Below are 13,444 nucleotides of genomic sequence, written 5' to 3'. Positions count from 1 at the left end.
AATAATGATTTCATTATTTCATATAATCTTCACCTGAAAGAAAACAATATAAATATCATCTTTAAAAAAAACTCCTCGAGAAAAAAAAATTGCACTTATTTGAGAAAAAATTATACTCCTATTTTTTAATTTATCAACCATGTAACTATGTTTTGTTTAATACTATGAGACAATAATTTCTAAAATACAATTATATAATCTATTTGGTGCAATAAACTCTTGATAATTAATAGGGAGTACTACTACTACTACTACTAAATTCAACTAATTAATTAAAGTGAATCACTTAATTTCTCCCACTCTCTCCCACTCCCTAAAAATATAGCCACAATTAGAGGAATAGTGGAATTTTTGACTGGTTTTAATCCAATGTTATTGGATATACCATGAATTGAAATCGAGTAAATTGATATGTAGAGTGTGACAACACCAGTGTTCCAAAATGCTGAGCCATCTGGATTTTGTCACTCCCATTATGTTTTCATCCTTAAATCTCAGCCCTCCATTCCTCTCTCCCACCTCTATATATACCCTACCTGTTTCTTGCATCCATATATTCTCAACTCCTTCTTCAACAATATTCATATATACAACTCTCCCCATCAACTTAACTCACACAACTTCACTACACAATCCCTCATCTTCTCCTTCAAATGGGATCCTTAGAATTATCCAAGGTGTTTAATCATATCCTCCTCTCATCACAATATGCATCACATTCTAAAGCATGCATAATAACTTGATTTATCTTATTTTTAGGCTCACAAATTGAAGGAAGAAGAATACACATGTGATGGAAGTGTTGATTTTCATGGACAACTAGCAATTCGAGACCGAACTGGAAAATGGTCTGCTGGGACCATCATACTATGTAAGTCTACCTCTTCTATCACATATATTTGCATAAGTTTTTATATGTAATGCCTCAAAATAAAGGGTGAATTCAATCTTGGTCTACTTTCACATCAAAGAACTTGTGTCTTTTTGCATATGCACTAAACATTCTATAAGTTCAAATGGATCAAAATTGACGTTCTTGAAATTGACAATTTGGGTTGTGGAGGAAATTAATGTTGAAAGAGAGATTGCAAGTGTCCTAGTGTAGTGGCACGCAAATCCTATCACACCCACATCAACATTATGCATATAAATAGCCAATTCTGGTCCACTAAAATTTTACTCACCGTTTTAAGCTGAGTAACATTCTTGCTAATAAATTTTATTCAAAAGAGATGAAGCAAAATGTAACAAAAGAAACAGACTAAGATGACACGTAATCCAAGACTAATTGTTTGCATGAAGAGGGGAGGTGCCACTTGTTCTTCTCTATTCGATAAGGCTTAAATTTGGATTTATGGAGGAGTTCATATGTATAGGAAGACACTATTTTGGCTCATTCATTAACTTGCTTATGCATTTCTCTCTCTCTCTCTCTCACTCAAGGGATAAATCTATTTATTGCTTTTTCTTGTTTTTTTTTCGTAACCACTAGAAATGGAAAATGATCGACAACTAAACAGAACATATATCGCAAGTAGAAATTATTTTTTTTAATATAATTAGAGGGAGTATAGTATATCACTGCTTTTTGGCAAAATATGATAATGAGTGCATCGATGACAGCACTAAGCATTATTTGCGAATCACATGAGTTTTCTATTTTCTCCAAATTAATTAGTCTCCTTTCAAAAGGGTGACTAAATTAGTTTAAATAAATGCGCTCTTATCACTTTTACCGAACTCAAGACTTCATCACTCTTGTAAACTTTCATTAATTTTTTTTATTGATATTACCACAATTAGGTTTTAAAAGGTTGTATCTTATAATGCCTCCACTAAAGATAAAATATTCCCAAACTAAATATTTTGACGTAAAATGTGTTCCTTTTTTAAAAAAAAGTTGGATCTTTGTCAATTTCATCAATTAGCTATACCGCACTTCCAAATTCCCATCTCTGTTTCATTATCTTAATATTTAGATGTCAATTTGGAAAGCCTCTATATCATAGTCGTTTTGTTAGGTTATTTTTCCCTCCATCTCTCTCTCCCATGTTCAATTCTACCATCCTTAATTAATTTCTTGAAAGAAATTGAAACATTATAATATTGGTCTTTTTCTTGTGTGGGTGATGATCCATGGAAAGCCAAGGGATGGGAACCTTTCAATAGTCAGTTGTAATGCTTGTATTTTTTGGGAAAGACTAAAGCAAAGGGTTCACGTCTAATTTTTTGCAGCAAGTGGAAATTAAGCAAACTATTTTCTCTACACGAATCTAGGCAGTATGTTACATAAGGAATGTTGATAAAATTGCACGTGAACATTGAATAATCATTCCACCTTCATTACCTAAATCAGTCTAGCAAATAGAATAACTCTTGACAATCTCCAAATCAACATAAGATATGTTGCTTTGTGAGTATTAGCAAACAATGGATGTGTTCTTGAAATCACTCTAATAATAATGAGAAAGAAAATGGACTAAATAAATTAGTTTGACGAATAATTTGATGTATATGCAGTGAATCAAGGTCTAGCGACGCTAGCATTTTTCGGGGTGGGAGTGAATCTGGTGTTGTTCCTAACTCGCGTGCTGCAGCAAGACAACGCGGAAGCAGCTAACAGCGTGAGCAAATGGACCGGGACTGTCTACATATTCTCTCTTGTTGGTGCTTTCCTTAGTGACTCTTATTGGGGAAGATACAAAACATGTGCCATATTTCAGTCCATCTTTGTCATTGTAAGCATCTCTCTATTTTTAAATACTTCACATGATCAGAAACTTTGCTTACCATTTTCTCCAAACAGGGTTTAGTGCTCTTGTCATTATCAACTCAGGTGTTCTTGCTCAAGCCCGGGGGTGTGGGGACGAGAACACGAAATGCAACACGCATTCGAGTTGGGAGCTGGGGCTTTTCTACATCTCTATATACATGATTGCTCTTGGCAATGGCGGCTACCAGCCTAACATAGCTACATTTGGTGCTGATCAATTCGATATAGAGGATCCGATTGAGGGATATTCGAAAGTGGCCTTCTTCAGCTACTTCTACCTTGCATTGAACCTTGGCTCGCTCTTCTCCAACACTATTTTGGGATACTTTGAGGACGAAGGCCTGTGGGCGCTCGGCTTCTGGGCCTCCACGGCCTCTGCCACCCTCGCGCTCTTCCTCTTCCTCGGAGGGCACCAAGCGTTACCGCCATTTCAAGCCCAGTGGCAACCCCCTCTCCCGCATTTCCCAGGTCTTGGTCTCAGCCACCAAGAAGTGCAGCGTGAGGATCCCAACGGGCGAGGACGCCAACTTGTACGAGACCAAGGGGTCCAAGGACGGTGGCCGGAAGATGCTCCACACGCAGGGGATCAAGTAAGCTGTGACACACTTCAACACAAGCGAAATTTATTAACATAAAGTTATGTATCATCTATTGACATGAGTTTTTGTTGCAGATTCTTGGACAGGGCAGCATTTGTGACACAGCAAGATCTCGACGAGCTGAAGCAGAATGAGTCCACCAATCCGTGGCGCCTCTGCCCCATCTCCCAAGTGGAGGAGGTGAAGTGCATACTAAGGCTGCTCCCCATCTGGCTCTGCACCATAATCTACTCCGTCGTCTTCACGCAGATGGCCTCCCTCTTTGTCGAGCAGGGCGACGCCATGAACACGCAGATCTCCAACTTCCGGATCCCTGCTGCAAGCATGTCCAGCTTCGACATCCTCAGCGTGGCCCTCTTCATATTCCTATACAGGAGGGTGGTCGACCCCATCGTGCGCAGGGTGAGGAAGGACTCCAATGGGCTCACCGAGCTCCAGAGGATGGGGATTGGCCTCGTGATCGCGGTGATGGCAATGGTCTCGGCTGGGATAGTCGAGTGCTACAGGCTGAAATACGCAAGAAAGGACTGCAAACACTGCCAAGGGTCGAGCTCCTTGAGCATATTCTGGCAGGTCCCGCAATACGCCCTGATAGGGGCATCGGAGGTGTTCATGTACGTGGGGCAGCTGGAGTTCTTTAACGCTCAGGCACCCGATGGGCTGAAGAGCTTCGGGAGCGCGCTGTGCATGACGTCCATCTCGCTGGGGAACTACGTGAGCAGCCTGCTGGTGTCAATAGTGATGAAGATATCGACAGTGGACAACATGCCCGGGTGGATACCGGGGAACCTCAACAAGGGGCATCTGGAGAGGTTCTACTTCCTTCTCGCAGGGCTAACGGCCATTGATCTCATGATATACATAGCGTGTGCGTCATGGTACAAGAGCATGAAGTTCACAGGGAAGGGTGAAGGGGAGGATGATGAGGATTATGAGGTGTAATACATCATCTAACTTGTGCTGCAACTCTGCCTCACTCAATCTGGGGATGATTTTATCCAAGTCACGCTTTGTTCGTACTCAAGAATTGGAGGAGAAGAGAAGAGATTCGTCGTCTGCGACTCACGTGCCTACGGCTTGAAATCAAGGGCAACTTGTGACAAGGCTCTTTAATTTGGTTCCACAATTGATGTGCTGCTCTCATGAAAATAATTATGCAACTTCTTTAACAGATGTCTATGTGTATTTTGATGCTGACTAAGCTTCTTTATCATATTTATCTCATCTTCGCAAAGTGATTCCCAAAGGAGAAAAGTGCACCTAACTTAAGGGTATCATCTCCAACACTCACCAATCACCCTTCTATACATGCTATTTCTACTTCTCTGTAGATAGATCCTCAATCCCAATCTATCACATTTGGTCTTGAATTTCACTAATACTAGCACCTTAAATTTGAGCACCACTTGCAAGCAATAACACCAATCACCCTTCTATAAATGCATATATCATAGCTTGCAAGCAATAACATTAACGTTGTAAAACAGTGACAATGTGATTTATTACTATAGTAAGAGTAAATTCAAACATATTTACCCCGATTTTAGCTCAACTGAAGATTTATTATCTAGCGATATCTCTACACAGCAGAAGCTTCATTTCCCTCTTATCCGTGCATCAACTCTGCACTTTGCGTACTTGAATATGATGCGTGGATTCTCGTCGCCAAATTGGTTGTGCTCCACTTTGGACCAGAGTTACATACTGCCCTTCAGCCACAAGACCCTTGTTCTGTAGATAAAATACAAAAAAAACATGTAACTTGCAGTATACATCAGTAACAAACCAAGAAGCAAGCTAAAAAAATCATAAAAATATCATTTTGTCACCAATAGAAGCTTCAGAGCTTGAGAGAAGGTCTCCTCAATATCATCTGTAAACTCCATATGTATGGGCATTGCGCCGTGATAAAGGGACAGACGCTGCTTCACCCTTTCACTGCAAGAAAATCAGGCTCAGTTACCAACAAATAAATATCTATAGACACTTTAGCAGAAATGTAGATGCTTATGGATATGTTAAGGCCCAGTCATTCTGAATGCATTAATTTATCTATGACTATGAGCATAGGCATAAATTGAAAATAGTCCACCTCTACCTATTGTCTACATAATCATGAACACAGCCAGGATATCTTATCAGATACGCATTTTCATGTTTTTTAATCTACGAGTCTCTCCTCTCAGTTTCCATACTAGTGGATTCTCACACCAAAACAACTGCTATTGCCCCCATAATAAGTAAAGTTATGGTCTGATGTTTATTGTATCATTACTCAGAAAGGACAAAGGTGGTAGCATAAATACAACTGCACTTTAAATTATGGAACTGGTGTTGGCAATGGTAACATTCGATCAGAGAAGTTTCAAAGCTGGGCGTAAAACAAAATTGTCCTAAAACAAAAGGAAACTTAGCAATAACGCATCATAAGGAAGACTATTCAGAGTATGAACCAAGAGACGCTTCTAGAGAGATAGACACATGGCGTCGAGGATATGGTTGTGTCAAATTATAGCTGTTAAGAATCACAAAATTCATGCATGTTATTAGGGAATGCTGATACTATAAAAACTTACACATTTGTAAAAGCAAATATTGTTGAAGATGGTCGATAATGACTCAAAGCTATTGCCATAGAACCTGTTCTTGTGAAAACTATGATTGGTGTACCCAGAGAGTTGGCCATTTCGGTGGCATGAAGGGCAAACCTATCACTCATGAGGATCTGCTATATCAAACAGAAATAACTCAAACACTAAGAAAAATTAACTCAAGAAAATGCCAAGTCAAAAGCTAACCACTTAAACATTGTAAATTAGAAGTTAAATTATGTTCACAACAAAAATCTTGAGCTCGGAGAGGATGTAAATAAAAGAGTAGTGGGAGGAGGAACAAGAAGCTAACAGAGGAGGAAAATCAAAGAGAAAGGCAAGAAGAGGGATAGGAATAGGAAGAGGAAAAATTAGTTATCTGGCTATTTATTGGCTAATACAGGAGGGTTCATAGCCTGGCCAAGGTTGTGACTTTGACCAGCCTTATGGACTGAAAAATGATCTACTTGTAACATCCCGTTAGAAATCAAGGAAAGAACTTAGAGATATGGTCACCAAAAACACGTAAACTACGATCTCATTTACAAATATTTACCATTAATTCTGCTAGAGAAATCCTGACATTAAGAACTACACACACCTTATAAGCAGCAGCTCCACTTAGTAAGCTGCTGGTAAATGGTAAGCTTGATTCAGTCCTCAGGGCCACAGTATGCATCACCTTAACTGCCTTCAATGGAAATCTAATATGGAAATAAAAAATAATGTAATGAAGAATATAAAGCATTAGTAAACTATTTTTTTTCATCAGTTTAAACAGAAACAAATAGCATAATCATGTATTAAATTGCCTTGCTAAGGTGCTAGCTAATTCAAGGTTCAATGATTGAAATAAGAAATTTCAAGTTGTTCATAAGATTATGGTTTGGTTGAAGGAAAGTAAATTTAAGAAAGTAGAAGTTAGATCATATTCAATATCCTGCTAAGAAGTATCAGTTCCAGTAAACACAGCCATTTAAGTTGGTATAAACTGATAACCCAAGCAAGCCTAAACTATCAGTTTCATCAGCAGTTTAGAAAATGGCGACATAACAACTGGAAATTCGAACGAAGAACTTGAGCGACAACTTTCAAGCGTGTGTCCCCTGAGATCAAGATAACTCACTTCCCATGAGCTGTTTCTCCTGAAAGCATTATCGCATCCGCACCTTCTCGTACTGCAATCGCAATGTCAGAAACCTCAGCTCTTGTTGGTGTTGGGTGATCAATCATACTCTCTAGCATATTTGTAGCTACTATAACTGGTTTTTGCATGCTTCTACACCTTCTTATGATTTCCTCCTGTATACAAATAGGGAATCATAATCACCTGATTAAATGAACTATCACTCCAAATATGGTCAGCAGACTAGAAAGCTCTGCAAACAGCCTAAGCCGTTGAGATAATCCAGAAAAACATAAGCCTTGGCATTGAAAATGCTTTAACCTAACCAGACCCATGCGAAACACATAAAGCCTGTAACGTAATCAAAACAATAATAATAATTTAAGAATTGGTCAATAAAAATAACTAAGACTGGTGTGCCTCTTTCACTCAAGCCTCTGCCTTGAATACACCTTCAGTCCCATTGACGCAGTGCTTAGGCTGTTTCTCCAAATAAATTACCAGAAAATGAAGGCAATATTTAGCTCATGCCAAGATTAACTCTACTTATTTTGATATGCATTAAGAATACCTAGATTCTTGACAAGCCTGATTACAGTACTGGGACCAGTAAAGAGTACATGTATACTACAGAAGAACAGAAAGATTAAAAATGAACAACAGGAGAAGAGGAAACTACTACATGCAATGAAGAGAAAAAAAAGGAGCATAAGTGAACTATAATCATGCAAGATAAACTGTTCTTCTAATTTTTCAGACCATCAATTGCTCTTCTAAAATTTTGATTCTAAATGATATAAACCATGTCATGTTTTGCCTTCTTTCTCCCATCTCGTGGAATTTTGGAGATCTATATCCTTTGAGAAAGTTCATTGTAGTAATTCACAATACAGCAAGCAAGAAATGTATAAAGAGCAATACTAAATTCCATCTTAAGCATTAAGTACCTGTAACAAGGGAACTTCCTCAATCGGGAGTTCAGCTCCAAGATCACCACGAGCTACCATTGCCTATCACCATCATTATTGAAGAATTAATAAACCCACAGTTAAGACAATATATGAACATATTATGATGAGGTCACAGATAAACTAAGAGAAAAAATATTAAGAATTTAACTTTTAAAAGAATCCAAGTAATCTCAAAGAGTTGTTGGGTGGTGGGCTAGGGTTGCAGATATGGGAATGTACTATAAATTAGGTCAGTGTTATACATTAAGTGATTGGGTTAAACTTCAGCAGCTGTTATAATCTTACAGAGTACCGACTCACACATCTCAGCTCCACAGATTTGTAGTGTTAGAAAAAATCTGATGGCATAAGAGCAGGATCTATTAGTTTCTGTGTTGACTCCACTGTTTCAAAAGAATAAGCCAATTTAAAGAATACCTTATTCTGACTTTCCAAAAATCTTTTCCAAACTTACACTCTCACATTTAACAAATACGGAGTATCTTACAGATGTAATTCTTAACATTAATTCACCAACAAGATACTTTAAGAAATTATTCATATTTTGTGTAATTATTAGATGTCGTTCCTTAATCTGCTCAATCAACCATTTATCGTCAGTAAATAGAATTCTTGTAAAGTAGAGAAGACTTTTCTTAGTCTCCAGTTCTTGTAACGTAACAACTTCCTCTAGCACAAAGGTAGCACTAACCCCATCAGATGCAGAAATGATAGAATGAAGATTTGGTATGGAATCAGCACTTTCAATCTTTACTATTGCACTAATATCTGCACTGCAACCTGCAGAGTGCAGAAAAGGTCTTTTAAGTCCAGTTAAGCATGCAATCAAAACATCCTACAATTTAGGATAAGATGGTCAGAGAACTCACGTTTGAGATAATCTTTTAGTTCAAGGACAACCTTGGCATCTTTGACAAAAGAAACAGCATAGAAATCAACTTGGTTATCCACACCGAACTTAATGTCTTCCCAGTCTTTGTCTGTGACAATTGCAAATGCCACACAGTTGAAGAGTTACCATTCTGGTAAGTATATTAGAAAAACAGAAAATGATACTTACAAATCAGAGCATTGGAAAAACTCAACCAACCTGTTATTGAAGGGAGTGTCGCACTTTTCCCGCGCACATTCAGATGACGCCTTGACTTCAGTTCTCCACCATCAACTACTTCACATTTTACCAAATTTTCTGTCTTTGATTTCACAGCAAAAGACATCATTCCACCTATAAAAGATAGTCACCCGTAGTAAGTTTACTTAGTAACAAAGCTAATCAATAGATACTGCAATGGAACTATCTGCAGAATAAGCATCATATTTACCCCATACATCCAGTTGTGATGCAATTAACTTGCATGCACAATCTCACTTATACATTCAAACAACCTTAACTCCCATGAATTCTATACAAAAGTTATACCCATTCTACAAATGCATAAAAAAGCTAAAAGGCATTAAACATTCCTCCCTATATCATACTCATATTTAAATTCCTCTTGTGATATATAAATATATAATTAGTTAATTAATAGAAGTGAAACAAAAGAACATTCCAATTATAAAAGATACCTAATGCATCCTATTGTTGGCATGTAAGGAGGATGATTCACATGGTTCGAGTGCAATTTATAACTGTAACTTTCAGAAGGTATACAGAAATCAATATAAAAAGCGTAAAAGCTTGTGTCCTGTCTGATGGGTCAAGATCCATGAGGCTGTGCCCATAAACTCATATATAAAGACATATTTATAGTTATTCTCTCTTTCATTTTTCTTTGTTTTTGATATTTTGCTAGTGACTGGATCAAGATCTTGACCCGTCAGACAATGTTATATACAAAACACATCCTATATAAAGTAAAAACACCATCTGTGCTACTTAAGAATAAAATATGGGCAAATGACTGAAAAAAGTACACCTTCTGACTTCACCATATAACAGATAGTACTCACCATCAACCAGTATAATATCTCCAACAGCAACATCATTTATGAAGTCATCATAATTAACACTAACTGTGTCAGCTGTACTGACTCCTCTTTTGATTGTAAAATTGAACTCTTGTCCCTCCTTGAGAAGGATCGGCTGTGGAACATCCCCACTTCTAACCTCAGGGCCCTAAATGAAGATCATTAAGGTTTATATAGAGTTCATCATGATGTTTTGTTTTATAACTGATTTACATTTTGAGTCAAAAAGAACAATTTTATGTTGTTTATGGTATAATAGGAAAGTACAAAGAAAAAGCAAAAGTGGAAAAAATTAAGTAGACAACTCAAGACGAGCTTATGGCAATCACATGCAAAAAAGAATCATATTATCATGCTTAACGAAGGTAAAAAAATTGGGTCCATATTTAAGTTGTCCTGTAAAAATATAAACTAATTATGCAGTGATATGGACATGAGAACAGATTTTAGGATTATCCTTTATTATGTGCCAGTAACTATGTAGGATTCTGTATAAGTAGATAGTTCAGATGCAAAACGTTGAGACATGCAGCCGTTACCTTGGTATCTAACATTATGGCAACAACTCTGTCCTCAAATTGTGCATTGTATTCTTTGACCAGATCTATAGTTTTTTGGTGTGATGCATGATCACCATGAGACATATTTAAGCGAGCCACATTCATTCCAGCTTCAGCCAGTTTCCAGATCATATCGCGCGAGCTACTTGAAGGGCCAATAGTACAGATGATCTTCGTTTTCCTTTGAGAATTTAAATTAACCCGAGTCAGCCTCCAATTGTTATCAATAGACTGAAACGCAGAACAATTCAAGTTACCTTTTAGGATAAACACATAGTATGTTGGAAAAAAAAATTAAAGAGATGCCAGTAATACAATGGCAACATGCCATCATTCAAACATTTAGCACAGCTGAACCGACTTTCTATTGTATTAAATCGAGGAAGTAAATGACGGAGCAGGCAACTTGGGCAATCCTAATTTGCAGTCGGTCATTGTCAATAGAGATTTATACATTCAGCTATGCATCATGAACGAGATACAATGCACTAATGTTATATATGCAACAAGTACCTCTGCATGATGAGTAATCGACTTTCTTCAGGAGATCACGAAATAAACAGAGCAACTAGGTAAACTTGATTCACAATCAGATAAGACCGTCCAAATTTAATGAATTAAACATGTTTTCCCCATTATAGACATAAATCATCAACAAATATTCAAATCACATGCATTAATTCCTCCAATGTCGAAAATAAACCTTTTTTCTTCAAATCACCCAATATTCCAAATTCCAAATGAAAACACAGGTGCGGGTACGGAGAGAAATTGAATACGTACGGGGAATGCAAAACCGTTGGGCGGAAAGGCAGTAACGATGGAATCAGAGTCCGTAGCTTTGTCGTCATAGCTGCAGCGGGTACTGGTAGAAGAGAGACGAAGGCGGAGTGGTGGTCTAGGTAATTGGCAGTGGAATAAAATATCGGTGACCGTGTTGCCGGAAGACGTGAGGCTATCAGGTGTTGAAGACATGAAAGAGGAAGAAGGAGGCAGGTTTACGGTCGCCGTTGCCATTGCCGTCGTCGCCATCGCAAAAAAGAGCATATATAAAATGGTTATGAATTGTGAGCTAGGTAAAAAAACGGTTATATATTATAAGCGACGTATAAAAATAGAGCAATAATGGCGGCAATCACACAGGCGCAGAGTCGGGAAGATGAAGATTCTCCGTCGACTCCTCTTTGGTTGGTTTAGGGCATCAGTGGGGCGCCCTAAGGCGCGCACTAAAGCCCGCCCCCTATGCACCACCACGTCAGCATTTTATCCTCCTACCCTTTCACCTGCAGTGGGTCGCCCCAATGTAGCATTTGTCATTTTTTAGTTAATGGTTGTATTTTTTAATTAGTTTGCATTAGTTTGCGCTTTAGGTTTTACTATTGTTTTGTTAATTAGTTTAAGTGTCGATTAACTATAAAACGGCAAATACTACATTGATTAAAAAAATTACACGAGTTAGAAATAAAAAAAAGTGGACTACTCTACAAAAGCCCCAACTTCCAACGCAGCTCATCGATCAACCCCTGGAGGTATTCGGCTCTGGCCGAGTCCGTACACTTCAAGAGGGCGTTATGTGTGTCCAACAACGTCCGCGCCGTCGAGGCCGTTGCCAACTCCGCGTAGGCAAGTGCCGACGGGGTCGGGATCGAACGACCGATATTCGCCAGGTTGTGTACCCGGCCAACGTGCACCACCTCCAAACATCGGACTATTGAGACTTGAGTAATCACTGGAATCCATTTTCTAGTGTAAATTGAGAGTGGAAATGCGAATGAAAATGTTACAAATGAAGGTGGGGTAGGGGTATTTATATAAATGAATTTTTTGAATTTAAAAAAAAAAAACATGTTGCATTGTCCGCGTCGCCCACGGTGGGCGGACGATGGCGCGGACGATGCCCTATCATCCGTGCTTCCTCCGCGGACTATCTGTCGGGCGAGGACGACGCACCGTCCATCGTCCGCGCACCTACAGTAGCGGATGATGGCGCGCTCGAGGCATCGGACGGCATATCGTCCGCCCCACCGTGGGTGTCTTACAATTTAGTTGGGACCATCTTCACACCCATTTTGTTTGTACCGAATTTCATTTTTTTGCAGTGTTTTCAAATTTTAATTTTGTTTATAATCATTAATTGAATTTTTTTCCATCCAATCAAAGTATATAATCATTTTTTATTAGTAGTATTTAATTTTATTTTTAATAGTGAGTGATTTACTGTTACAGGTTATAAATTTGAAATAATATCATTTCATGTCTTGAAAAATAAAAGTATTACTACTAGTAGTATAATTTATAATATTATAAGAGGTTTTAATTTTACAAAACATAATGAAAAGATGACACAAAAAAACGAGTGGGACTCTAATTCTCACACTTGTCCTATGTATATAAATAAGGTTTATGAGCTGATGAGACCATAATTATAATGACAACCTAAATACTACTATTATAAACATCTGATTTCTTAAGTGGATGGATGAGATTGAATTGTAGGAATCGAGTCCGGATTGCCTGTCTGCGTTAGCATATTGCTTGTATGGCTATTTTAGTCATTTTGCCATCAAAGAAACTGCTACAAAATTTGAATATGCCGTGTATTTTGCACATTGATTTAGAGCGTCCACTATAAGGTGGACGCGGCGGTCGCCGCGAGCGGGGCGATGGCGGGGCGGAAGGCGCGGCGCTTATAGTGGATGGGGTGTCCGCCGCGAGGGTGGACGCGGCGGAAGGGGTGGAGGGCGGCGGACGAGGCTTCGCCGCGAGTGGGGCGAGGACGCGGCGTGCATGGTATAGGCGCGGCTATAGCCGCGGCTATTATAGTGGCGGAAATCCGCCGCGGCGATAGCCGCA

The 13,444-nt window shown here is 38.6% G+C and overlaps 2 protein-coding genes across 4 annotated transcripts; one reads left to right on the top strand and one right to left on the bottom strand.

Annotated features, from left to right (window-relative positions):
* The first annotated feature begins 558 nt into the window (after positions 1-558).
* Positions 559-4,618, top strand: LOC121768279 (protein NRT1/ PTR FAMILY 7.3-like). The gene is given in 7 exon segments (XM_042164718.1): positions 559-677; positions 760-871; positions 2,521-2,738; positions 2,807-2,852; positions 2,855-3,177; positions 3,179-3,363; positions 3,447-4,618. Coding segments are annotated over 7 exon segments (1,776 nt in total). The 5' UTR covers positions 559-653; the 3' UTR covers positions 4,315-4,618.
* A 185-nt stretch (positions 4,619-4,803) lies between these two features.
* LOC121768280 (pyruvate kinase isozyme G, chloroplastic-like) lies at positions 4,804-11,809 on the bottom strand. Of its 3 annotated transcripts, none has more exons than XM_042164719.1 (12): positions 11,375-11,809; positions 10,571-10,822; positions 10,014-10,179; positions 9,151-9,285; positions 8,930-9,040; positions 8,752-8,840; positions 8,037-8,099; positions 7,090-7,265; positions 6,565-6,667; positions 5,949-6,100; positions 5,202-5,310; positions 4,804-5,103 (listed from the first exon to the last, which is right to left on the bottom strand). In XM_042164719.1, exons 1-12 carry the CDS (start codon positions 11,636-11,638, stop codon positions 4,990-4,992), a joined length of 1,734 nt encoding a protein of 577 aa, XP_042020653.1. In that variant the 5' UTR covers positions 11,639-11,809; the 3' UTR covers positions 4,804-4,989. The 3 variants fall into 3 exon arrangements, with proteins under 3 accessions (XP_042020653.1, XP_042020654.1, XP_042020655.1); XM_042164720.1 differs by having other exon boundaries at positions 5,949-6,097; XM_042164721.1 differs by having other exon boundaries at positions 10,571-10,772.
* Positions 11,810-13,444: the final 1,635 nt, after the last annotated feature.

This window comes from Salvia splendens, chromosome 15 (genome assembly GCF_004379255.2).
Source record: "Salvia splendens isolate huo1 chromosome 15, SspV2, whole genome shotgun sequence".
Taxonomy (NCBI): domain Eukaryota; kingdom Viridiplantae; phylum Streptophyta; class Magnoliopsida; order Lamiales; family Lamiaceae; genus Salvia; species Salvia splendens.
The sequence above is the reverse complement of the archived record's forward strand: the minus strand, read 5'-3'. Positions and strand labels throughout refer to the sequence as shown.

Coding starts and splice junctions, on each gene's coding strand:
- LOC121768280 (XM_042164719.1), bottom strand. CDS start 11,638: ATGCTCTTTTTTGCGATGGCGACGACGGCAATGGCAACGGCGACCGTA. Junction 9,286..10,013: donor AGATATTATACTGGTTGATG/GTGAGTACTATC, acceptor TATCTTTTATAG/GTGGAATGATGTCTTTTGCT. Junction 6,668..7,089: donor GGAGAAACAGCTCATGGGAA/GTGAGTTATCTT, acceptor TTTCCATATTAG/ATTTCCATTGAAGGCAGTTA.